This window comes from Suricata suricatta, chromosome 9 (genome assembly GCF_006229205.1).
Source record: "Suricata suricatta isolate VVHF042 chromosome 9, meerkat_22Aug2017_6uvM2_HiC, whole genome shotgun sequence".
Classification (NCBI taxonomy): domain Eukaryota; kingdom Metazoa; phylum Chordata; class Mammalia; order Carnivora; family Herpestidae; genus Suricata; species Suricata suricatta.
In genome coordinates this window covers 24148584-24173743 of record NC_043708.1, presented here as the reverse complement: position 1 = coordinate 24173743, position 25160 = coordinate 24148584, and the positions used below count along the sequence as shown (strand labels likewise).

Sequence of the window (25160 nt, the reverse complement as noted above, 5' to 3'; positions counted from 1 at the left end):
AACTTGTTGTATGTGTGCAAATCTCCCAGAGAGTTTCCAGGCTCCTGAGAACATATGTGAGTTAACCCCTCTGCTGCCACTTTTTTTTTCCTTTTGTTTTTGTCAAACAGGAAAGAAGTGGTGATTACTTGGTAAACTTTGAGTTAGAAGTCCCCAAAACATTGGAGACTGTTCTTCCTGCCGCTTTTCTTTTCATATCCAAATTTTTCGTTTGTCGCATGTCACAGTAACATGGCGTGGCACAGTCTTCCCAGTCCCCTCCGTGCACTGGATGACAGCAGCAAAGCCAGAGGTTATCTGAAGTTCACCTAGAAATGGAGGGTATGATACGAATTTCCAGATGATCCCAATTCTTTCGGCTTTGTGCTAAAGGTACCCGGGATTTCTAAGTAGTACCATTTCAGGCTTTCTATCCTTTCATCTAAAAATGGCATCTTCTTGAAAACCATGTACAAATTACCTTAAGACAAAGTTCTGTATGGCCAGCTTTGTCTCTTCTGCATTAAAAATGTTCTTGAAGTTTTACCAAGGCCAGAAGCTAACGCTCAGATTTACCTGGTAGCTGTTAACTGTAATGTAGTTTTTAAATCACCAGGCTTCCGATTGCCCACACTTTGTCATCAAACATGTACGACTGAGATATGACTGACCAATTTAGAAATGGCTTGGTAAAAGCTCTACACTCTCCTGGTCAGTGCGGAATTCCTACCTGCCATTTACTTTCAGAGAAAGAGTTTCAAAATCCCAGCAAATGTGTCTTGAAGCAGACCTTCGGCTCCTTTGAATATTCTCCTCTCGGCCCACTCCCTTTGCCTCCCCTGAATCTGTGCACCACAACGACAGCCCTGCTCTGCGCACCACACTAGGAAGCTTCCTTTTTGGCAGAATATATTTGGCAGCAAAGCTAGAGAGACAGGTGGATTCAGAACAGCCTGGGCACCAGTCATGAGTCGTACTGAGTGTCAAAAATCTGAACATACTTGCTGAGAACCAAATTTATTCCCTCAGAAAACCCTCTGTGGAGCTATAAGCTCTTGGACCCTTCTTCCTAGGTTAGGGTTTGCATCTCCCTTCTTGTCATGGTAAAAGATGATGAGAGCCGTCATCGATCCGCACTGCCGAGTGGCAGGGCGACGCAGCACCTCCCCGCCTCTTCTCTGATTGTGTGACTTCGTGTTGGAAGTCTCTCTAGGCTGTTAGCATGGGTGTTCCTTCCCTAGTAGAGCTGTAAGCAGATGAAGCCAAACAGGGAAGCTAGTTCTTGGAAGAAGAGGTCCACTGAGGCTCCCAGACGTTTGGGGCCAGAAGCCAGATCGGCACATGGAGGAACCGCGGAGTAGACCAGAAAGATCTCCGTTGGTTGCACAAGGCTGTAAGTAGCAGTGCTGTCCGCGAGCATGCTTTGATCTGGTATGAAGTCCTGTGGCAGACCTACTGTTTTCTGACAGCAAGACGCGATTCTTAGTTCAGACCAACCCTTAAAGAGAACGTTTGGCAGATTTTGTTGGCAGCTTTGACACACATCTAGAAAAAGCTGCTGATTGAATTGGTTACGGGAACGGGGTTTAATACCATTTGTAATTTATTACACTCATTGGTTTTTATTGATTATGGTATTGTCTGACTTTACTATGATTCCTTCAACAGAAAAGTAACCCCCGTGCATATATTGAAGTATTTTTTTCCTGCTATGAATTCTTTAGGGTAGAGATTTATTTACCAAATGTGAATTCTTTTGAGGAAGTATGAAGTTTTGTAGAAATTGACTGTGAAATGTCAGAGAAAAATAAAAGTCACTTACTTGAAACTATTTGGCTTTTTGCTTTATAACTACCTAAAAGTACTAAGTAAAATCTAGAGTAAGTACACTGACCCTTGAATAACATGGGTTTGAACTGAGCCAATTATACGTGGATTTCTTTTGATAAGTATAGTGCCGTGCTGCAAATGTCGTTTCCTTGTGGTTTTAGTAACACTTCTTCCTTCCGGCTTACTTAATTGTAAGAATACAATATATAAGTCCTATCACACATGATAGGGGTTAATCGGCTCTTTGTTACCGGTAAGGCTTCTGGTCAACAGTAGGCTTTTAGTATCTAAGTTTTGGGGGATGCATGGATTTTCAACCACACAGGGGTCAGCACCCCTCTGCCGCATGTTGTTCAAGGCTTGTTAAGTTTGAAACATATGTACTCATGTCATTCGGGAATGTTGGGATTAGATACTGAACCGGTGTGAACTTAAAAGGAAATGAAGGCAATCTTAATTCTTGTGACCAGTCCCATATTACCTAGCGCCTTAGAAGTTTATATTAGATAGGTTGGGAGGAGTCAAAGGAGAACACAGTCCACTGGTTACTTTCTTCTTCTTTTTTTTTTTAATGTTCATTTAGTTTTAAGAGAGAGACAGAATGTGAGTGGGGGAGGGGCAGAAAGAGAGAGGGAGACACAGAATCGGAATCAGGCCCCAGGCTCTTCCTGGAACCCATGAACCTACAAACCTGGAGATCATGACCTGAGCCGAAGCTGGCCGCTGAACTGACAGAGCCCCCCAGGCACCCCTCTTCCTTCTGATCGGACACTTTCACAAAAGTCAAAGCTACAGTTGCACTCTGGGACAAACTAAAGCCACATTAAATGAAGTTCTTCCTACAACAGAGTCCTTAGCAAGTACAGCTCCACACCTCCCTCTCGTGCTTCTTAGAGTTGATTCCTAATGCCCTGCTCCTCCCTGTTCCCCAAGGCCAGTCAAGCCGCCCCTCCCCAGACTTTTAAGATGCTGCAAAAATGAAAGCTTATCCTCATGTAAAGGCCTACAGGGTTGCTGCCTGAGTCTCATTCTTAGAGCATTATTTCTGTCCTACACAATTTTCTAAGTAACTTTAAAATATGTAGCTGTACGACCCTTTAAATGAAATGCCAAGATGACTAGAGAAGGCCCCTCCTGAAAATGACAGCCATCCATGCATCTGAGTGGCACCGAGAGAGGCAGACCACACACAGTGGGTCTCAGGAGGCTGAGTGAGGTTGAGTTTGTGGCCCCAGCCCCTTGGCCTGGTTCCCCTAGAGGGACATACTTGTCCATTTAGGACACCTTTTGGATCTGCCTTGTGGATGGCATCACGGCAGACTGTGGCCTGGTATGATGGGGTCTGAAGACCTGCCTCACCTGTCCCCTCTGTTACTCATCAACTGGGTGGCTTTGGGTAAGTCACTGAGCCTCTCTAGAAGTCACTCCTCCTGGCTGAATAATAAAGAATTGCAACCGGCTCTCCATGGGTCTTTCCAGGCCTCACCATTTTAAAGATCTGTTACAGGTGAGCCAGAAAATTAAGACTTTAAAAACCTGGGGTGCCTTCAAAGTAGCCCCCTAGCCCTCTGATAAGATGACTTTAAAGTGTTCTATGGGATTTTTAACTTCTATGTGGCTCTAAGGGAAGCACTTTGCTGGTCTGCATTGGTGTCACCTTTCTTAGGATTGCCTGGTTGCAGCTAACGTGGGTTCACTACTTCCCATATAAATGTCTGCTCTCAGAGATTATGAGCCCCACAGGAGAGCTGTTTGAGGTTAAATCAAATCACGGCCTTCCTCGTCAGTCATCTGCAAACAGCTCCCTCCTTTCATCTGAAATGAAGGATAATGCGTGTGTTTTGGAGGGCGTGTCAATTAGCTTTTATTTCAGTCCAGGTTTCTGTCTCCCCAACCAGGGAGGATGTTAAGGTAAGAGTCATAGACCATGTAAATGAGGTCGAACTTGACGAGGACTTTGTTCTGGTCCCAGCCTTCCGGTATCACTTGCATCCGCGCTAGAAGAGGGGTGGAGATGAGGTCCTCCTGGACCGTGCAGCGCGATCAGAAAGGCCAGAGAAAGAGGCAGGAGGAAGCAGCCTTTATCTCTGCTACCTCAGTTTCCTTTATCACAGGAAGGTGTGATCCTGGCAGACTGCTTGGCATCCAGAGCTTATGGTGAGGTGTGACACGGTGATGTCTCTAAAGTGTTTTGAGATCGCTCCCTGCACTCGAACCCACCCTCGGAATTCAGGTGAGGGCATTCCGCCCTTTATGTTGTCATTTGCTTGTAATAATTAAGACTATCTTCTACCAAAATCTCATTTCCAACTAATGGGAAGGCAGCAAATCTCAACCCAGCCTTTGACTGGCTGCCCAGAAGGAGACATTCCTTGGGTCCCCTAGCGTCCTGTGACCACTCTGGCCTTTCCCACTCAGAATTCCTGCTTCGTTCTTAGAGCACGTGGCTTTCTTCCCTCTCTCTCAAAAGGATAGTTATGCAAGCCATTAGAGAATTGCTTGGAAGAATAGTCTGTATGGTTCCAGCCTCAAATTAAGGCAGCTGGAGGAGATGAGCAAGAGAGAGAAAAGCCTGTGGAGCAGGAAGTTAATGCAGCGAGTGGGCGGAAGCCCTTAGGAAAGGAAAGGACTGGAAATTGGAAGCAGGATCCCGAGGCCAGCCCGCGTGAGGGCCCAGTCAGCCTGAAAGATTAGTGTTTGGAGCCGCGCCTTCAAAGTGGCTTGAGAACAGGAGTGAAAATAGCTGCCTTTAGTCTTCCTAAAGTCTCCCTTTATCTCAGGAACCGCAGTGGCTTTGAGGAGGTCTGGCTACTTCCGGTGGAAGTCTAACAGGCCGGGGACTATTTTCGGCAACCCTCCCCACCCCTACCAAAAGCCTTGACCGCTGGGGGGCAGATGGGAGCACTTGGCCTGGAGCCTGCCTTCCACTTGGGGCTGAGAGCGCAGCAGCTCCAGGGTCGAGGCTGAGAAACTAAAAGCTACTGCTACCTGTAGGGGCAAAGCCCTACGACAGCCAGGTTGCAGTCACCCATCTTTACCCACCCCATGTGCAGATGCAGAATCTGACCCAAAGTCAAGGGGAAGAGAAGACACTTAAAGATGCCCACCAAAAAACAAAAAACAAAAAACAAAAAAAAAACCAAACCACACCCTCATTGGGCCCTGCGTCGTATGTAACAAATGCAGGAAGGCCTAGGGGTCCCCTGGCCAGTGTTGCATTCCTGCTCCCCTCTGTTCTCCAGCAAGGCTCTGGGCTCCTTATTGCCGAGCTGCTCAGAAAATGCAAATGAGTGTTCACTTAAGCAAAACACACAGAGGAAAGGCAGTGAACCGCCAAAACAAACAGCCCAGGATGCCCACAGCTGACAAGGAAGCTAAGGCAGTGTTTGGACGGCAGGCTTTCACTGACGGTTTTCACGCTCCAGCAGGCCCCAGAAGGGCCAGAATAATTTGAAGGTGAAAATCTTTTTTTTTTTTTAAAGCCTTTAAGTTGGTCCTTGTCTAGTCAAGATATATTTGGAAGTTTGTGCTTCACAGTCTATGCTGCTTCCATTCTTGAAGCATCTTCCGAGCATCAGTTACTCTGTGAAGCCTTTAGCTCGTAAGTTGCTAATGTTGCGGGTTGTACCAGTCAGGCTGGGCCACGGTGACAGGTCTGGCTTCCTGGCTCCGCCAACTGCAGGGGCTGGGGTATCCTGGCAGTTGACACTCAACGGTAAATGCCTGCCATGCTGATGTTTTGGTTTTGATTTTGGTTTTTGACAGGAAAAGGGCACTGGGACCCTGAGGCTCAGAAGCGAGCAGGCCCCCAACAGCACAGGTCCGCCTCAGGGCAGGTCCCACTTTAGGGACCTTTAAAAATCCTCAGACCAGGGGTCTTCACGACTTGATTTGTCACTCCTCCTCCTGCCTCCCCTCAAATGTATATTCTTCTCAAATCCTGATCATTTCCACTTCTGAAAGTTTTAACGATTCCTGAAGCTGACCTAGACATTGTCATTGTTACTTTGGAGTAACAAATACATCAAGTTGTCAGCATGTTTATGTCTCAGGAGCTGACCTAGTAGTGGGTGGTAAACACAACAGGCATCGTCCCTGCTGATACTCTAGTGGGAGGGTAGCAATGACCATCAACTAACTCCAGTGCCCCTCTGTTGGTTTGGGTCTCACTGGGTCTTATACATCCAGAGTGGCGTGTGTAAATCTGAGCAAGGTAATATGTCCTACTCACTTCTACTTTTATTTTAAAGATTCACATTTTGATAACCTGTGGGCTTAGCATCCTTCGAATAGGCAAGGGTCCTTGCTAAGCTACTAGTTGAGAACAGAACTGTTGATACGGGCACAATATGTTAGTTAAGTTCACCCCAACACCCAGGCCCAGGCACACTAGCACAGAGTTCTTAGAAGTGGATTATCTGTTTGGTGACTCACCTTCAGACCTTTTTTATTTTTTAATTAAAGTATAATTGACACACAATATACTGTTAATTTCAGGTGTACATCATCGTGAATCAATATTTTTATACATTATGAAATGATCCCCACAATAAGTCTAGTTACCATCTGTCACCATGTTTCCAGATTTTTTAGCTCACCCACAATAACACCTGCATCTGCATTTTTGCAGCTGTGGCCGGCAGGCACGTTCACATGACCCCAAGCGCGAGCACTTTCCGAAGTCCTGTCCCATAGGCACCTAGTCTCCGCGCTGGCAGCACCAAACACTTACAAAGGCCCAGCGCCTACAGAAAGACACATGCGGTCCCGGCCCTGGAGCCCTCAGAGCTGAGCCAGGAGATGTGACTCACCAGGAAAGTGGCAGCATTGGGTAGTGTGGCCTGGTGCCCAAGGCCACCTACAGACCAGAGCTGCAGGAGCTCTCCAAGGCCCGAAAAGGAACTCTAGGGGAGTTGAGATTTGAGCCCAGCCGTGGCATATGGTGCAGCTTAGATTAGCTGAGAGGAAGGGGCCAGCGTTTCAGGCAAAGGAAAGAACCTGAGAAGAAGCATCATGGTGGGACGGACATATCATAGCTCTGGGTCTGGATCCAGTTGGTTTCTGTGTGGTCCTGGCAAGTTGGATGACCTCTCTGGGCTTCATTTCCTCATTTGTTAGGTTACTATCTACTCTCAAAGATTATTATGCCATAATGTATAAAGTACGACTACAGTGGCCCCACATGGTGGGTGCTCAGTAAACAGTACTGATTCTTAACTACAGGTGAAACATGCAGTTCCAGGAGTGAAGACAGGGCAGCTGAGCTGGCCTTGGTTCAAGGTCAGGCTTTCACTTTGCGCTTACAGCAGCAGCAGACCGGCCCAGCTCCCTGCCCGCTCACACACCCTGCTGTACCCAGAACGGAGCCCCTCCTCAAGTACACACCCTGCAGAGTACTTGGCAAACACGTTCTCCCCAGCCTGTCCCAAGCCTCACCCCTGTTCAGGGCTACACAGTCAGGGGGTGGGAGCTATGGAGGAATCTGGGGTATTGATTGTTGGCCCCACCCTCACTGGGATCCTCCAGTTCACACTTGGCCCAGCTTCCCAGCTGGTGACTCTGCCTCCAAGCTTAAGGACAGTCCTCCTTCCACACCTGCCATCAGGTGAACTTATGCAAAGCCCCACTTGCTCACAGTACTGCCCTCCTCAGGCACCCCCACTACGGTGGTTCTCTAGCCTTGGCTGCACAGTGGCAGCCCCTGGGGAGCTTTTAAAATCCAGAGGCCAAGCCCCCACCCCAGATGAATCCTAGTAGAGTCTCCAGGGGGTAGGACTCCCCCTCCCCCACCCCATCAGTAATTTTTCAAGCTCCTCAGGTGACTGCGCATGTGCAGACCAGGATGGAATGAACTACTCAGGGACTCCCTATCACGGGACTGATGTTGGGATTGGGGCTGGTGGGAAGGAGGAACTAGTGCAAGTGCTAAGGAGGGGCTCTGTTCTGGTTGCAGCGGGGCTGGGGAGGCAGGCTGGGAGCTGTGCTGGTTTGCTGCTCACTGCCCGTTAGGACAAAGTGAACGGCTGACCTTGAACCCAGACCAGCCTAGCTGGCCCTCTCCCCACTCCGGGTGCGATCAGTAAGTGTGATCAGTAGCAGCGCCATCCCCTGGAAGCCTGTCAGAGTGCGGAATCATGGCTGATTCAGAATCCGCATTCTCACCAGATCCCCAGGTGATTCCCGCAAAACTGTCAAATTTGAGAAGCGCTGGCACCAGTTTGGTGCCAGGTGTCTTACACACACGGTCTCATTTCATCTTCACAGCCTCTCAGCTATTAGCACCGGCTCTGACAACCAAGAAAACACCTACCATTCATTCAGCAAACCCTTACTGAGTGCCTACTGGGAGAGAAGCCTTATGATGGGAACTGGGAGGTCAAAACCGGGAGTTCCCCTGCTGGAGAAGAACTCAGAGGCCAATGGGGTGTGATGTCAATGTCGTGACTTACCAGCTGTGTGTTCCTGGGCGACTTCCTGGGCCTCTTTGAGGAATTGCACCCGGGAGGGGCGGGATGCGGACAAGGCTGCCTTGTCCTCGAACTCCATTTTCCTGGATGAGTCTCGTGTCAGATCACTATTAGCAGCACCGGACCCAAATCTCGCCCTTTTGCGACCCCCGAAACCCTGTGTGGCTGGGCGAGGCAAAACACCCAAGCAGCCCGCCCGTTCAGTCCCGGGCTTGGTTCGCCTAGGTCCTCTCCGCAACCACCTTTGCCGCGGGAGTGCGGGAGCCTGGAGAGCAGGGCGTGCGGCCCGGCGGCGCCCCCTTCGGGCGGAGCAGAGCCACCGCAGCGGGTGCCGGGACACCAGGCTCCGCATAAGCGAGGCGGGAGAGGCGACTGAGACCCAGCCCCGCACAGCCGCGTCCCTGGCGCACCCGACTGTCTGGGGGAATCAGTTTAGGGGTTTCGTGCTCCTCAGAGTGCGCCTTTGTTTCCTGTAATTTAATTTTCTCTCCTGAAAGCGTTGCTAATTAAATTCTTTCTCCGGCGAGCCGCCCGTCCCCACCCCTGCTCCTCTGTTGATTAATTCGAGGCCTGGGCTGCAGGTGGTGGAGGGACCTCGATGCCTGCTCACCCGGCTGCCCCCGCGGTGGGCGTCCCTCCTCGGGTCCACCTGGCCCATGTGAGCAATCTTTTCAGCTTGAGTACAAGCAGGCACAGCCCTTCCCCTACCACTAGTGACCTCTGCTGGCTGGGAATCCATTAAAATCAACCTCACGTTATTTCACGACCTCTGTCCTCTCATCTCTGAATCCTACCCCTCACTGCTTTATCTCTTAAGCACTATTCCTACCTTCTCCCTCACCGTCCACAGCACAAAACGCTAAGCAGGTTTGCCAGCCGGCCCAGAGACTTGTGGAGGGTCATACAACATATATAGGGCATAGGTGGGTCTAGAACCCTGGTCTCACGAAGCTTAACCTCTCAGGAGTCACAAAGTCAGAAACTTCCAGGTGCCAAACAGGCAAGGGAGGCGGGTATTGTAGCCCTCTGTGGGGTAGTGGGGAGGGGTGGGGTCTGTGGCAAAGTAGAGAGGCTTGCCCCTTCCAGAGGCACTCAAACATCATGCCCTGCTGAAGGCCAAGAGATTGAAGGCCAATCAATTCTTGGTTGAGTCTAAGAGTGAGGCCAGTGTCTGAGGATGGCAGTGACTTGCCCAGGGTGACAGGTCCTCAGCAGTAGCAGCACCGGGCACTCTGGACTCAGTGTGGTCATCTTCCGAAGACGCCGCTTCCTAGATGAGGATGTGCAGTCCCCTGCTCAGTTCTGCCCACTAAGGCCTAGTTTCTCCTGCTCCTTCTCTCCCACGCTGCAGAGAAGTGTCCCAGGCCTGCACCCCTCCCACTGCTCGCGGGGGTCCTCCTGCCCCTCAGAGTATGGAGAGGGGGATGCCATGCTCCCCTACTCTCTATCTGAAGTCCCTTATGCATGCCACCCCTGGCCCAATTCTCAACTAGCTCTCAAGCTGAGGAAGAAGGCAGCTCAGGCAAATCCCAGAATTTGCAAGGAAGAGTTTGGGGGGCCAATGCTATTTTTAAGGAGATATTACTGGTGGGAATTTCAGGCATCACAAGCAGGCCAGCAAGGGGGCGTTTGGGGACAGGGACTCCGGGAAGGAGCCCACACGTGGGGCTGCCTCCTCCCCAGAAGGCCTCATGGCTTGGTTCTCTGTTGCTCTCAGCTCAGGGTTCCAGGTCAGTGCCCTGCTCCCCACCGCCTCTGAGGCAGAGCTTTGTGCTAATGCTGCTTAATTTGGGGGAGGGGCATTAACACGTAATCCCGCTTCATCAGCCATGGCCATGGCCCCTCCAGAGGCCTCTCTTCCCCTGTATGTCATAGATGAGCTTTGGCGGATGTTTTTCTCCTTGGAGCCTGCTCCATTTTAGGGTCTTTGGTGCCCCCCCTGCCCTGGTCTCCAGGGGGTGGGTGTGGAGACAAGCTGGCTGTGTTCAGCCCCCTGGCAGTGCCTGGTCCCCTCCTGCAGGCACCCTGATGCTGCCTGGGAGGGCAGCAGCCCAGAAACAGCTCAGGCCGTTTTTCCTTGGCCAGACATCATCCTTGTCACCCGGGGTAGGGTCCCCAGCTAGGACTGTCCTCAGACGTCCACAGTTAGCTTCTGGGAGAAGCTGCTTCATCTTGGGCAACTTGCCCATAATCATCAGCCTGGGAGGGACCAGATACATTTCAAGGATCCCAGGGTCCTGAAGCCAGCCTGCTTTCTCCCACAGTCACCTTAAGCAGCAGCTGTGAGCTCTGTGAAGGCAGAGGCTGTGCCTAATTCCTTTCTCTGTACCCACCAGTGCCTAGTGAATAACAGGTACTCAATAAGTAGGTTAAATGCATGAATCAATCAATGAGTTAATGAATGAAAACTTGACTGCTACTTGTCAGCAGGGGACTTCATGGATGTCTACAATAGTGTACAATACAAAGACACTCTGGTGTCTAGGCTCAAAGGATGAACTCAGGAGCAGGCTGCCTGAGTTTGAATCCCCGCTCTGCCCCTTACCAGCTGCAAGGCCTTGGGAAGCTTCTATAACTTCTCGGGGCCTCAGTTTCTTTACCTGGAAAATAGGGGTAATAAGCATACCTCGAGGGGTTGCTATGAGGAATAAGTAGTTACTATAGGTAAAGGGTGTGTGATAAGGGCCCATTCACATAGTGAATGCTCAGCAAATGTCGGTCATTATTACCCGTGATGACTCCTACATCAATAGTGTCAGTGCTCTACACTATCTGCTAGGTTCCACCATTGCCATTCCTGCCCTCCAAGGCTCAGTTGGGAGACAAAACCCATACAGGACGGACAATTTCCCTGGGGCCTGGACCAGTCAGGGCTAATGGAAGAAGCATGTGGGGGCCACTAGGTGATGGTGTGGGCAGAGGGTGGTGCAGAGGGCCATGAAAGGAACACAGGCCTCGCCAGTCAGGATGAGAGGATTGTACATCGTGAAAGGCCGCCCCTCTGCCTGAGCCCCTGGTAGCCATCTCAGTAGAAACGACTTCCTTCTGGGGCACCTGAGTGGCTCAGTCGGTTAAGCATCCGGCTTCGGCTCAGGTCATGATCTCACGGTTCGTAGGTTCGAGCCTCGCATCAGGCTCTGTGCTGACAGCTAGTCAGAGCCTGGAGCCTGCTTCAGATTCTGTATCTCCCTCTCTCTCTGACCCTCCCCTGTTCCCACTGTCTCTCTCTGTCTCTCAAAAATAAATAAAGAACATTAAAAAAATTAAAAAAAAAAAAAGAAACGACTTCCTTCTAACCCACTTGCTGAAGTTCTGTGGGAAGGAAAGAGTGACGGGGAGCTCTTCCCAGAGGGTCTTCTCTGAGCCCAAAGGGCCCTGATGTCCCCAGTCGAGTTCTTCAACACTTTGGACTGAACCCTGGGGGAATAAACGTGACCCTCTGCCTTTGGTCCTTAACGTGGAGGATCCTGCGGATCATTAGAAAAAAACCAAACTAGAACCAGTTTGTGCTTGAGTCACTCAGGTGGGACAGCCTGTAAGAAGCGATCAGAGGGAAGAGGCAGGTCCACGGGAAATGTGGCTGAGGACTGAACTCTTCTCTGTGGCTGTGACCGCAAGATGCTTACTCATGCCCCTATTGCTCCTAAATGGCGACTCACAACTCCCAGGAGTCATCTGGCATTCCTGCCCCTGCACGGTCCCTCCTACATCCATTCCTACCTACAGCCCTGCTTTCCTGTCTGGCAACTCCTAATCAGCCTATATTATCTTGACGTTGCCTCCTCTGGGAAGCCTTCCAGCCTATTGGCTGAGAGGGTGCTCTGTGGCACCCTGTCCTCCCTCATAACTGTCTGTCGTTGGTCCTCTTCCCTTTGAGCTCCCAGAGGTCAGGTACTAGGTCTCATTAATCTTTGCATTCCTGGTTCTTGGCATCATTTCTGGCACGGAGTCGGCATCAGTGAATGTCTGAGGAATGAATGGAGGAGCTGGGCCAGCACTACCCACAGAGAGAGGAATGAGGACAGAAGCAGAAACCAACATCAGGAGCTACCCCAGATCCCCACCCCCCACCCCAACCGCACCAACAGGCTCACCCTGGTTGGTGACGAGGTCAAGGTGCTGCCTTATTACCACAGCATCTCAAATAAGGCAGAAGCAATGCACACTAGCTCCCTGCCTATCCCCTCCTTTTCTCCCTGGCAGGAGGAGCTGCCTCACAAGCATCCTTGAGAACATGCCCAGAGGAGGGAGATGCAGGCAGCAATGAGGCCAGTTGCAGGATACTGAGTACAGGGAGGAACCAGGGCATTTGGAGGACTAAATGCAGGGAGCGACAAGACAACCATGATCCTGGGGAAGGAGACTGGCTAAAAGGTGGCTGCTGGGACTCAAGGACTGGCTTCTTCATTATAGCAGGTGGCTGCTCAGGTCGCCTTGAGGACTTGTGACCTCTATTGCTGGAGATAGTTTCTCCCAGCTTTGGCAGCCAGAAGGTTGTGCTGCATGACGCGATGTGCAGATTGTCCTGAATCCCTTCCTCCAACGCAAGGTTACAGAGTGGTTAGGTAAGAGCAATAGCATCAATCACCAACTGATGGGCCAAGTATCCCCATTACCTTGAACTCCAGGGTCATGATCTTCTCTGCTCCTGATGGCCTTTTTTTTGAGGTCGCCTTGACCATTCTGTCTCCACCTTCAGGATCATCTTGGGCCTTCTCTCCAGGACCTCTCCAGTCATGCTCTCCATGTCTGTGAAATGGCTGTGACCGTGTCCCTTCCTTACCAGCCCACAGCCAGTGTTCCCTCCCAAATCCTTGTTATGTCACCCTTGCTCAAGCAGATGCCTCCTCTTGGGTCTCCCCGCCAAACTTCTGGTCTACCCACCAAAGCCCTACTTTCTAAAATATATCTTTAAGGTTGCTCCCTTGCTCACACCCTTCAGTGGATCCCGGGTCAACTTCGGTCTAGATGTCTTAGTTTCCCACTCAAGGCCCCCTCTGCTCAGATCTCAACTCCCAGATTTTTTAAAATTTACATCCAAGTTAGTTAGCCTATGCAACAATGATTTCAGGAGTAGATTTCTTAATGCCCCTTACCCATTTAGCCCAACCCCCTCCCCCACAACCCCTCCAGCAACCCTCTGCTTGTTCTCTATATTTAAGAGTCTCTTATGTTTTGTCCCCCTCCCGGGTTTTATATTATTTTTGCTTCCGTTCCCTTATGTTCATCTGTTGCATCTTAAAGTCCTCATATGAGTGAAGTCATATGATATTTGTCTCTCTCTGACGGACTAATTTCGCTTAGGATAATACTCTCTAGTTCCATCCATGTAGTTGCAAATGGCAAAATTTCATTCTTTTTGATTGTGGAGTGATACTTTCCCTACTTTGGCTATTATTGATAGCACTGCTATAAACATTAGGGTGCATGTGCCCCTTTGAAACAGCACACCTATATCCCTTGGGTAAATACCTAGTAGTGCAACTGCTGGGTTGTAGGGAAGTTCCATATTTAATTTTTTGAGGAACCTTCATACTGTTTTCCAGAGTGGCTGCAGCAGTTTGCATTCCCACCAGCAGTGCAAAAGAACTCCTCTTTCTCCACATCCTCACCAACATCTGTTGTTGCCTGAATTGTTAATATTAGCCATTCTGACAGGTGTGAGGTGGTATCTCATTACGGTTTTGATTTGTATTTCCCTGATGATGAGTGATGTTGAGCATTTTTTTCATGTGTCTGTTAGCAATATGGATGTCTTCTTTGGAGAAATGTCTATTCATGTCTTTTGCCCATTTCTTCACTGGATATTTTTTAGGGTGGTGAGTTTGATAAGTTCTTTATACATTTCGGATACTAACACTTTATCTGATATGTCATTTGCAAATATCTTCTCACATTCCATTGGTTGCCTTTTAGTTTTTTGATTGTTTACTTTGCTGTGCAGAAGCCTTTTATCTTGACGAGGTCCCAATAGTTCATTTTCGCTTTTGTTCCCCTTGCCTCTGGAGATGTGTAGAGTAAAAAGTTGCTGTGGCCGAGGTCAAAGAGGTTTCTGCCTGCTTTGTCCTCAAGGGTTTTGATGGCTTCCTGTCTTACGTTTAGGTGTTTCATCCATTTTGAGTTTATTATTGTGTATGGTGTAAGAAAGTGGTCTGGCTTCATTTTTCTGCATGTCACTGTCCAGTTTTCCCAGCACCATTTGCTGAAGAGACTTATTCGACTGAGTATTCTTTCCTGCTTTGTCAAAGATACATTGACCATACGTTTGTGGGTCCATTTCTGAGTTCTCTATTTTGTTACATTCATCTGAGTGTGTTTTTTGTGCCAGTGCCATACTGTTTTTTTTAATAGTTTATTTTCAAATTGGTTTCCATGAGTGCCATACTGTCTTGATCATTACAGCTTTGTAATATAAGTTGAAGTCCAGGATTGTGATGCCTCCTGCTTTGGTTTTCTCTTTCAAGATTACTTTGGCTATTTGGGGTCTTTTCTGGTTCCATACAAATTTTAGGATTGTTTGTTCTAGCTCTTTGAAGAATGCTGGTGTTATTTTGATAAGAATTGCTCAACTCCCAGATTTAACCCCATCTGCCTCTCCATGCCCACCTTCCCATGATCACTCCAAGGCTACAGGCATGTTCCCTTTTCCTGGAAAGCCCTCCTTATCCATCTCTGCCTTCTCAAATCACATCCATCCTTCTAGGCTCTGCACACAGGGAAGCTCCCCGGTCCCCACAGCTGGACATGCTCTCTTCCTCCTCTGGGCCTCCCAGGAATCTCTCTCAGGATGTGAATCACTGGAGGACAGCGTTGTTGTCTCATCTGTCTTCCAGCCCCACAGTGTGCACAGCAAGAAGAGATGTGCAGTGAGCAAATGAGCACAAAATCTAAGCATTCATCTAGTTTGTATTTACTGAGCACCTACTATGTGCCTAGCCACTGCTAGGCATTCAGAATACAATGGTGAAAAGGCAGGTGTCTCTGCCCTGTGGAGTGTAGACAGCACATGTCCTACCAAGTGCTGAAGATTAGTCTCAGCTCCATTCATCCCCTCCACACCCCACCACCAGCAATGTTGGGTCTGCCAGTTTGGTTGCTCATTGGCATGTGTTCAGAGAACACAGACTTATGTACAACACTGGCCTGAGTGAAGGTTCTTCAACAGCCCAAGCAGAACAAACACTGTGTAGTTGTGCCCTCCACTAGTCCAGGCCTGCTCATCTCTAGGATGCATCAGAAGTCATGCCCATTCACCTGCTCAGAGACCACTTCCTCCCTGCAGGGCCCAACCCACTCTCAGCTGCCCCCAGGACTGGGCAGCCTGAAGTCTTCAAGTGTTGTAGGGGCTAAGCGGTCAGTGGCCCTAGCTGATCCTCATGGGCAGTCAGCTCTGGCTACGAGGGAGGACCAAGTAGCTTCTCCTCTTCATTCTCTCCCCACCTGTCCTCTCACATGGGAAGGAGTGGGAGGAGGAAGAGCAAAGTTCCTGTGTTAGACATTCTACCCCTGGTCCCCATGGGTCCAGAGATCCCAGCACATAGACCTGCTACCAACCAGAGGTGGTATCCATACATTTAGCAGCCACCCAGCACAACCCTGACCAGTCACAAAGGACAGTCTATGCAGATAATAGGCATTTCCCTTTTCATTGCTGGATTTTGAGGCTAGCCAGGAGTCCCAGGGGAGGAGCAGCTGGGGCAGCCGGGGTGGGGTAGAGGGAGTCTGGACAATTGTTACTTACCTGCTAGAACAGAGGTGGTTTTGATACTTACCTTAAATATTTCAACAGCTAGTTTGACCATGTCGTTGCATTCCAGCCTTGCCAGCCCTGCCACCAACCACAGCGCCCGTGTGATCACATCAAATCCAATTTAACACCACATGTTTTATTGATGTTCTTCATCCACAACACAGGGCCATGTGTAGAGATGCTGCTCAAGTCCCACACCTGGCAACCTCCCCACCGTCACCACCCACTGGCCAATCTGCTGGAAGCCGACCCCTGCAGGTCCCTCTTTTAGTGCCTCTCCCCAGCCTCACAGTGCTGAGCCTCCAGGAGGCTGGGACTGGCATGGCTAGCTTCCAAGCTTGAGCCCTGGGGTCAGGAGAGAGCCAAAGTCTGGATTGCCCAAGGAATCTCTTCCCTCCCCTTCCACTCCCACATTTTAAGTATGGCCAGAACTGGGGGTGAAGATGCTCCCCAAAGATTCCGTCATCCAGCCAGCCCAGGCTCCTCTTCAGCCTTCCCTGCAATATCCTTTCCCTCCAAGTGACCTGCCCTGCTGACCCAAAGATGGCAGAGTACCCATTTTCCAAGGGGTGAGATTCTGGGCATGGAGGCAGTGGCAAGGTGCCCCGAATGGTAGAGAGTTTATTGTCTGGTTCATTTTTGTTTGTTTTAAGTTTTTATTTAAATTCCAGTTAGTTAACATATAGTGTAATATTAGTTTCAAGAATAGAATTTAGTGATTCATCACTTACATATAATACCCAGTGCTCATCACAACAAGTGTGTCTTGTTCATCATTGTATACCAGTGCCTGGAAGAGACTTGGCACAGAGCTGGCACTCAAGAAATATATGCAGGATGCATGAATGAATGAAAATGGGAGGGAGTATGAGCCAGTGGTGCCATTACTACATTAGTCCTGTAGGGGGCGTGAAGGTAGGACCAAGGTAAAGTCCTGTGAGCTCTGCTCAAGAACTCAGTGTTCTTGTTCTTGGGGTGGCTGTAGGGTGTGGGCTTCAGCCCTGCTGCCTGCATGGATAGTTGACTGGCCTTGGGATCCAGTCAGAAGGGGCACTTGTGTTGTCCCTACTCCTGAATATGCCCCAGAGGTTTGACCCTCTGGGCCCCAGAACACAGAGGAGTGCCCCCATCCAGAGCCAATTAGGTAACCCCAAGGCTGGTCTCGCAACTGCCTGACCTCCCAGCCTTGCTCTCCCACCACTGCCCCCACCTATCCCTGACACTGCTCCACCTTCCTTTCCTCAGATGCCGACTCCCTCAGCTAGCATTAATACCCACATTGTCTGGTCTTGTCAGAGACCCCTCCTCAGTGGCAAAGTAGGATCCTGAAAGTTTGCATTATGATTTTCAGACCCCTCCATGCCTTCTCCCCACTTCATGAAAGCAAATAATTCACAGGCATCTCTACAGATCTTGCCTCTGGGCCTGGCAATCACAAAGAGGACACTAGAATCTTGGGGGTGGGAAAGGATCCTCCCTTTCCTGAGCCTGTACAGAAATTCTTTCCACAGCACGCCTGCCAGAAGACTGACCAGTCCCTGCTGGAATACCTCCAGCGGGCACTCTTTACTTCCCTGGGCAGCCATTCAAATACTGAACAGCTTTAGATGCTAGAATGTCCTTCAGAAATGAACCCATTTGCCCCTCTCATTCTCATTTCCCAAATACCCCAGTGCCCACCCTCTGTGTGACCTCTCTCCTCCCCTCCCCTAAGCATTTTCTAATTTCGCAACAACACTCCTCACCACTTCTCTCTCTCTCTCTCTCTGTCTCTCACGTGCGTGCACACACACACACACACACACACACACACACACACACCCTTCTGTATGGTCAGGCAGCCACATGCTTCTCCCATTTATCAGTATTTCTCCTTTCCTTCTTCCTTCTTTCTTGCCTTCCCAACATCTAGCAAAGACCCCAGAGACTGGACATCAAAGGGGGAAAGCTGGAAGACTGCCAAGGGAAGGAAACATCAAGGCAGGTCCCAGACTGGGCTGGGTGGCTAGATGGGGCAAGGTAGACAGGGACAGCGCCTGGAAATCCCAGGCCATTGGATGCTGTCTCTCCCAGAGAAAAGGCTTTGCAACTTGAGGGTGGGGCAGTAAGCTCCTGAGTTTCCCTTCCACTGCTCTGCTCACAAATCCACAGAGAGAATGAGAACACACCCCTCCTTTTTCAACCTCCCTAGCAGTTGGCAGAGCTGACTTGGCTACCTCTCACACATAGTAATTTTAAACATTTTTGCCAGCCTCTGGGTCCTGGAAGCATCATACCAACAACAAGAAATCACTCTCCATCCTAACATGGGTCTGAGAGGAAGAGCCCTGGCCGATAGCAGTGAGGACGTGAGACATGGGAGAGAGTGGATGAGCCTGGCAGAGGGCGGGGAAGCAGGGGCTCCAAGGGGAAGGAACAAAAGCAGAGGCCTCCTAACAGTTGACTGGCTCTTGGGAGCCTAGCAATGCCTGGGTGGCCATTTTTGGTTCTTGCCACAATCCACCAGCCAGTGCTGTTCTCTATATGTCACAGACCCGGGGCGGATGATAGGACCTTTCTGGCTCAAGCTTGTATTGGGCTGTGGGTGGAAGTAAGAGTGCCATGGTCCTATGTTCAGGAGTCAAGACACACACACAGAAAAATGATGGGAATGCCTGCTATTTGTCACGCTGCTTGGAGTTCTCACCTCCAACATTGAACATGGGGACCAGCAGGCCCAGCAGCCACCTCTTCCCGAAGACCTCCTGTAAGTTCTTGCGCCAAGGCCGGGCCCTCACTGCCACCCCCTTCCGCACCTGGTGACGGGTTTGCCCCCTGAGGATCAACAGCAACTGATGGCAGCAGAAGCCCGCGCAGGCCAGGCCGATGGCAAACCAGAGGTAGAGCATGAGGATGACGAACATTTCAGAACCGAGGACAGCTCCTGCAGCGGGGGAGGGGAACACCAGAATCGCTTTACACCCAGGCCACGTACTGCACTGCGATCCATGCAGTCGCTTTCCGCTGGGGAAGGAGGGAGATTAATGAGACTGAAGCTATATTTTGTAGCAATCTCAGCACTGTAGCAAGGGAAAGGAAGGATGAACTAGTTGCCCTAACTTTTTCTTAGAGCTGATGGCTCTTGAAGTGAGAGGGGAAAACTGGGGATGGGGGTGGGGGGGAAGAGGAGGCTTCTCCAGGCAGTGCCTAGATGCTAACATTTCCTTAGAGACACCCATCTTGCGTTGTCTTCTCTTTGTGGTCTGGAAACAGGGAGAAGGTGTTTTTTCTGGAGGAGAGGGGGGTGAGCTGAGCATGCTGGGGAGGGAGCTGGCTCCTGGGCCATTGCCTTGACTGCAGCGCCATCTCCCTCTAAAACTGGGAACACTGGCTGGGAGGACTCTGGAAAGTGACAGCATGATGGAGAACAGGGCCTAGTGATCAAGAAGCATAAGTCACAAGCTCCAAGGGCAGTGCAGAGCGCTGCCTTAGAAAATAATTCAGTCATTAATGTTAACGAGAGGACAGTGTGGCCACTAGAACATTTGGCCAGAGCTGTCAGCCAGAGCTTGCTAAGGCTGGAAGATGCCCCAAGATCATCAGTCTAGCTCTCTGTCTTAGGCAGGACTTCTCCAAATCCCTCCAAACTAGCATTCTCTATCACTGGTTTAAACATCCACTGAGTAAAAGATCCCACACTCTCCAGAACTGGGGTGGTCAGTCTATGCTAAGTTTGAATCTCTTGGCTCTGTGGCCTTGTATAAATTATCGAATCTCTCTGAGCTACAGTTTGCTCATCTGTAAAATGGGTATAATAATAATGATTCCATAAGGCTGCATGATTCAGGGAAATGGTGTACAAAGTGGTCAGCATTCTTGTTCACGCTCAGTGCAATGCTCCCTGATGAGGGCCATTTATGGATGAGGAGACTACACCCAACAAGGGCTCATATTTAACTCCCAAGACCACCCAGCTTCCTCCTTCTTTCCAGGTCTTCGAGTCCTGGGTGGGCTGCAGCTTTGGCAGCCATAGCAGAGACACCTGCCTTGACCTGCCTAGCAGCTAGAGCAGTGGGCCCAGAAGAGAACTCAAAAGCCCTCCTCAGCCCCTGTCTCCCTCAGCTACAAAAGGGAAAGTCAACCACCACCCCTCCCAATTAGATGAGGGTACCTGTTCCAGAGACCCCACCTTTCAACCTATTCAGCCCCTGCACATCTCAACCATATCCTTTTTTTCCAGCATTCTCTGGCTCCAGCCCACCTCTTCGCTGGTTTCCCCAGGCCCCAGTTTCTAGACCTGTGAGCATTGGGCTTTCAAATTTTGTCCAGTGTGAGCATCAGTGGACTCAGCAGCCAGGAAGATGTGGGCTGGATTCAGGTTTGCTCATTAGCAGCTTTGTCTTGCCTTCAGCCCTACAAGCTTTGATAGGTTTCTCCTTGCAGTGTTGGAGACAGGTAAGCCCAGCTGCCCAGGGGATGGAAAACTCACTCCAGCTGGCATTTTGAGCAGCCCCTCAGCTGCCATGCGGGCGGCAGTGGGCCCAGGCTTACTTAGGGCTGTTTCATCCCTCTGACCCACTTCTTCCTTGTCAGCACAGGTTAGCTCAGCCACGTGCAGGATTCCAGAACCATGGTGCCCTCCGGGCTCCAGGAATGCTGACAGGCAAAGATGGCCCTCGAGCTGCGATGTGAGAACATCAGAGCTGTCAAGTGCAGGGGCTGCCTTGCAACTCAGCCGCAGGGATATGCCCGAGCTGATGGAAGCTGTTTTCCACAGGCTTTTTTCTGGCACTAAATCAAGACATGCGGAAAAGACCTTGTGGCCTTTTCCTGGCCCCTTGCAGCAGTTACAAAAGGCTATTCTGGGAACCTGCTTTCTCTTGAAGTGTTTGAAGTTGCTCAGCCTGGCTGCCTCAGCTCTTCTGAATTATTTAATAATAGTTCTTCTTTTAGAAAATCACAGAATCTTCCTAAAGGGCCCAAATGCTCACATTATCCAATCTTTCCACCCCTGCTTCCTACCAAGCATCTATAACACCTCTGACAGATTGTCATCTGGTATCTTTAGTAGACAGGCAGGGACAAGAACCTCTCTTCCTCCCAAAGTGGCTCAATCATCTAGAAGCAGCTCCAGAGAGGCAGAGTGGTGCGGTGGAAAGAGTATGAGCTCTGGAGGCTAGCAGCCCTGGGTCCAAATCTTGGGTTGGAGTCACACTCGTTGTGTGTTTGGAAGCAACTTAACCTGGCTGAGCCTTTGGCTCCTGAGCTTTTAAAATGGATGTGATAATTCACATACTTTGTGCTTAGCAAATGTTAGTCCTCTTCCCCTTCTACTGGACTTGCTGGTGGCACCCACTGTGCTGGCACACGTATCCCAATGACACACGTCAGGTGGTGTCATTGCCACTTCTCAGATAAGAGGAATGAGGCTCAGAGAGCTGACACAAGCTATACCAACGCCCTGAAGCCCAAAGAAAGGACAACTTCCAAAATCGAACTGGCTAGTCTCCTACTTCCTTGGCATGAGCTGAGGGCCCACACTCCCAGCCATGCTGTGCTCTGGTGGCAGATCTGACTCAGGGCAGTACCACAGCTGCGGATGGTCAGTCTATTCAACAGCCTGTTCCCTCCTAGTCCCTCCTGTCCACTTGCCCTCCTGAGCAGACGAGAGAGGGTATGCCCACAACCATCTAGGTTGAGAATAGAAGAAGACATAGAAAGAGAGACGCTGGTGAGATCCAGTGTGCTGATGGGGTCAAGTGCGTATGTGGGGGTGGAGCGAGAAGGGCTGGTGAGGGGGAAGAAGGAAGGTCAGCAAAGGAAGAAGATGGATAGGACAGGAGAGCTGGAGATTAGAAATCTTGGGGGCGCCTGGGTGGCTCAGTCGGTTAAGCATCTGACTTCGGCTCAGGTCATGATCTAACAGTCTGTGGGTTTGAGCCCTGCGTCAGGTTCTGTGCTGTCTCTGTGGCTTTGAGCCCCGCGTCAGGTTCTGTGCTGACAGCTCGGAGCCTGGAGCCTGCCTCAGATTCTACATCTTCCTCTGTCTCTCTGTCCCTCCTCCACTCATACTTTGTCTCTCTCTCTCTCTCTCTCTCAAAAGTAAATAAACATTAAAAAATATTTTTTAAAAAATCTTGGCCTCCTTCTCCCAGTGGGTATGGGGAGGAGGTAAAAAGAGGTGCTGCAACAGGGATCTGGGTCCCAAGGTAGTCACTGACTGGCTCTGTTCTCCCTCAGACCAAAGCAAGAACCCCTCTTCCCTTCTATACTGTCTCCCACACCTAGCACATATGGACAGGCCTCAAGCCCAGGCTTATCTCAAATCAAACCATTTCCAGATCCTCCCTTTGGAACCATTCATTCTGATGTGATGATGCTACTTGGAAAAGAAAGTGTAATCAGGCTCTCTGGCTCTCCTCATGCCTCCACCTGTCTGTGCTCACACTCCACCCCCCTAGCCCGCCCACCTCCCCTCCCCCGGTCTGGTTATTTCAGGCCCAGCAGCCTTCTAGGCCCATGCCAGGATCCAGAAGGCCCCAGAGTTCTGAGTTCTGGGCTGAACTCAGCCACCAGCCCTCAAGGCCACCCCACAGCTGCGGCCTTCCTGAGTTTCTGAGTCCCCATTCTGCAACGACACCACAGTTCTGCTCCTGTGAAGGACTCTTGGCTGTGGGCCCAACAAAGACCACAATGATGGCTCCCCAGAGTGGAGCAGAACTTCCATGAGGGTCTGGCCCAAGGCACATCAAAATAATCTTGGGCTCTCAATGGATGTAGCTGCAATGTGTGTCTTTGTTCCTGACAGGCCAGTGGTGTGCTAGGTTCCCCAGGCTGCGTGGGGCTGTTTAAACACCTGGGCGGGGGTGGGGGTGGGGCAGAGACTGCCTGTCAGTCTGTGGTAGTAAGATCCCCGGCAAGCCATTCAACCCCCTATGAACGTCAGTTTCAATCTCAGACACACACATGCGTGCACGCTCGCAACTGTAAAACCAAGCTGGCTGGAGTCAAAGGCCAGGGTGGGGATGGAATGGAAGGCAATGAGGGAGGGGTGAATTTCAAGGCCAGGTAAAGTGCTAAGAACTGCCAACGGGAGACAGGCCCCTCTGTGCCAGGAATCAAGGAGCTCTCCTCGGGGGCACAAGCATAGTCCTCCCCAGGGTGCTCAGCTGTGTCCTGGCGTGAAGACCCACTTGCATGGCTCCTGCAGGCGTGAGAGTCTCCCTGAAGGGTCAAATCCCACGCCAGTGCCACAGTGCTGGGATGTGAAGATGGAGCCATTAAACATGGCTGCATCTCCAGCCAGGGTGCCCCCTGCTCCGCGCCATCGGCAGCCTAGAAACAGCCTGGCAGGGACAAATGTAGTGGGCAGGAGGGCAGGGCTCAGCCTTCTGTGGGGGGCTGGCCTGGCACCCTGGTCAGTCTTACTGTGGTTGGTTGGCAAAACATTTGGAGAGCAAAGTCCTTGAGGGAATGTGTGAACAGGATCAGAGCCCAGGCAGAGGAAGACCATAGCACAGGTGTACCTCCCAAGCTGCATGGCAGGATGGCCAGCACCCGGGCCTGTCTGGCGCGGAGCAAGTGTTCCGCCTGGATTGCCACAAATTCCCATGAGCATATCGTGGCAAGCCAGGAGGAGATGATGAATGAGGATGTGGAGGGGGTGGAGAGGGAGGCGGCCAGGTAAAATACAGTATGCCCAGTTAACTTGAATTTCAGATATATAATTTCAGATATATTTCAGAATATTTATTGATGTATTTATTTATGTATATATTTAGTTATAGAGAGAGCATGAGCAGGGGAAAGAGGCAGAGGGAGAGAGAGAATCTTAAGCAGGCTCCAGGCTCAATGCAGAGCCCAATTCAGGGCTCGATCCCATGATCCTGAGATCATGACCTAAGCCAAAATTAAGAGTTGGACACTCGACCGAGTCACCCAGGCACCCCGTTAACAAAATGTTTATAAGTATGCCCCATGTAATATTTAGGATATATTTATATTAAAAGAGTTATGCATTGTTTATCTGAAGTTACCATTTAACTGGGCATCCGGTATTTTTATTTACTAAATCTGGCAAACCTGGGGTTGGGGTGGAGGGTCCCTATGGAGGGCCCAACCTGCCTGCCAAGACCCACTCACCGGAGAAGAACTGGCTGATGGAGGTGGGAAGGAGCGTGAGGAAGGCCAAGGGGTGGGCGAAGGAGATGGAAAGCACTGCTGAGATGTAGGCCACGCCGGCCACCATGGAGTAGAGGCAGGCAAGGGAGGTGTAGAGGCAGAACAGGACGAAGTTGCGCATGTTCCTACTGCCGATGCAGTTGCCGGTGAAGAAACAGTGATGGTCGTGCCTCAGGGTGACTCTGGCGCACACGCGGCAGAAGTGGGTGCTGGGCGGGGGGCATGGGGCCCTCCTGGCCGAGGGCCCCTGGCAGGCGTCCAGGTCGTCCGGGGAGTTCTGGATGACCAGGACGTAATTGCCCAGGGCATTGGTTGAGAGGAACAGGAAGAGCGCGCCATGGAGCAGCGCGGGAGAGAAGAGCCAGGCGGCCTCGGGGTCCTGGCGCATGCTGGGCAGGAAGAGGAAGAGCTGCAGCACGAAGGTCACCAGGGAGATGCACAGGAAGTAGGCGGGGGCCACCACGTTGAGCAGCCTCAGGGCCAGCATCCTCGATTACATTCCTAAGGGGCCCAGGGTGAGAGGAAGACTTACTGCAGTGTCCAGGGGGCGCAGTTGGTCGGTCCCACCCCACGGAAATCCAAGCTCCCCGCGCCTGTCCCTTGGATCACACCTCCTCTCTTCCCTGACCCAGAGGCCAAGCAGGTGTGAACCCCAAGACCGAACTGGCCTCTGGGGGTCAGGCCCTACCTCCCAGTGCCCGCTCGGTTTTTGAGCAACCTCTGAGGTTCTAGAGCCCTGGAGCCAGGCACAGCCAGGGCAGTCGGTGAGGTGGGGGGTAGGGGTGGGGGAGATAAAGGGCGTGGGGCCAGCGCTCCACTCCTTTATGGCGGTATAAATGAGCCCAGGTTTCGGATTTCTCCTTCAGACCCCCTTGGAGGAGAAAGTAAAGAATTTGGAGTGGGGCAGAGAGAAATGACCTCTTGGAAGACCTGCTTCACCTCCTTTTTTCAGACCCTCTGGCCACCCCCCCCCC

At 50.8% G+C, this 25160-nt stretch overlaps 2 protein-coding genes across 7 annotated transcripts in view; one reads left to right on the top strand and one right to left on the bottom strand.

The window, feature by feature from the left end:
* The first annotated feature begins 6 nt into the window (after positions 1 to 6).
* TMEM63C (transmembrane protein 63C) overlaps positions 7 to 25160 on the top strand; it is a 128324-nt gene continuing 103170 nt past the window's right edge. For all 5 annotated transcript variants that reach the window (XM_029950840.1, XM_029950842.1, XM_029950844.1 and 2 more), the window contains exon 1: positions 7 to 1372. The gene's annotated coding sequence lies outside the window, so the exon portion shown is untranslated. The remainder of the gene's footprint in view (positions 1373 to 25160) is intronic.
* Positions 18669 to 25160, bottom strand: part of ZDHHC22 (zinc finger DHHC-type containing 22) — a 7316-nt gene continuing 824 nt past the window's right edge. For both annotated transcript variants that reach the window (XM_029950846.1, XM_029950845.1), the window contains exons 2-3: positions 24148 to 24687; positions 18669 to 18949 (exon numbers count right to left, since the gene is read on the bottom strand). In XM_029950846.1, the coding sequence (XP_029806706.1) occupies positions 18684 to 18949; positions 24148 to 24673 (792 nt within the window). In that variant the 5' untranslated portion in view covers positions 24674 to 24687 and the 3' untranslated portion in view covers positions 18669 to 18683. The remainder of the gene's footprint in view (positions 18950 to 24147; positions 24688 to 25160) is intronic.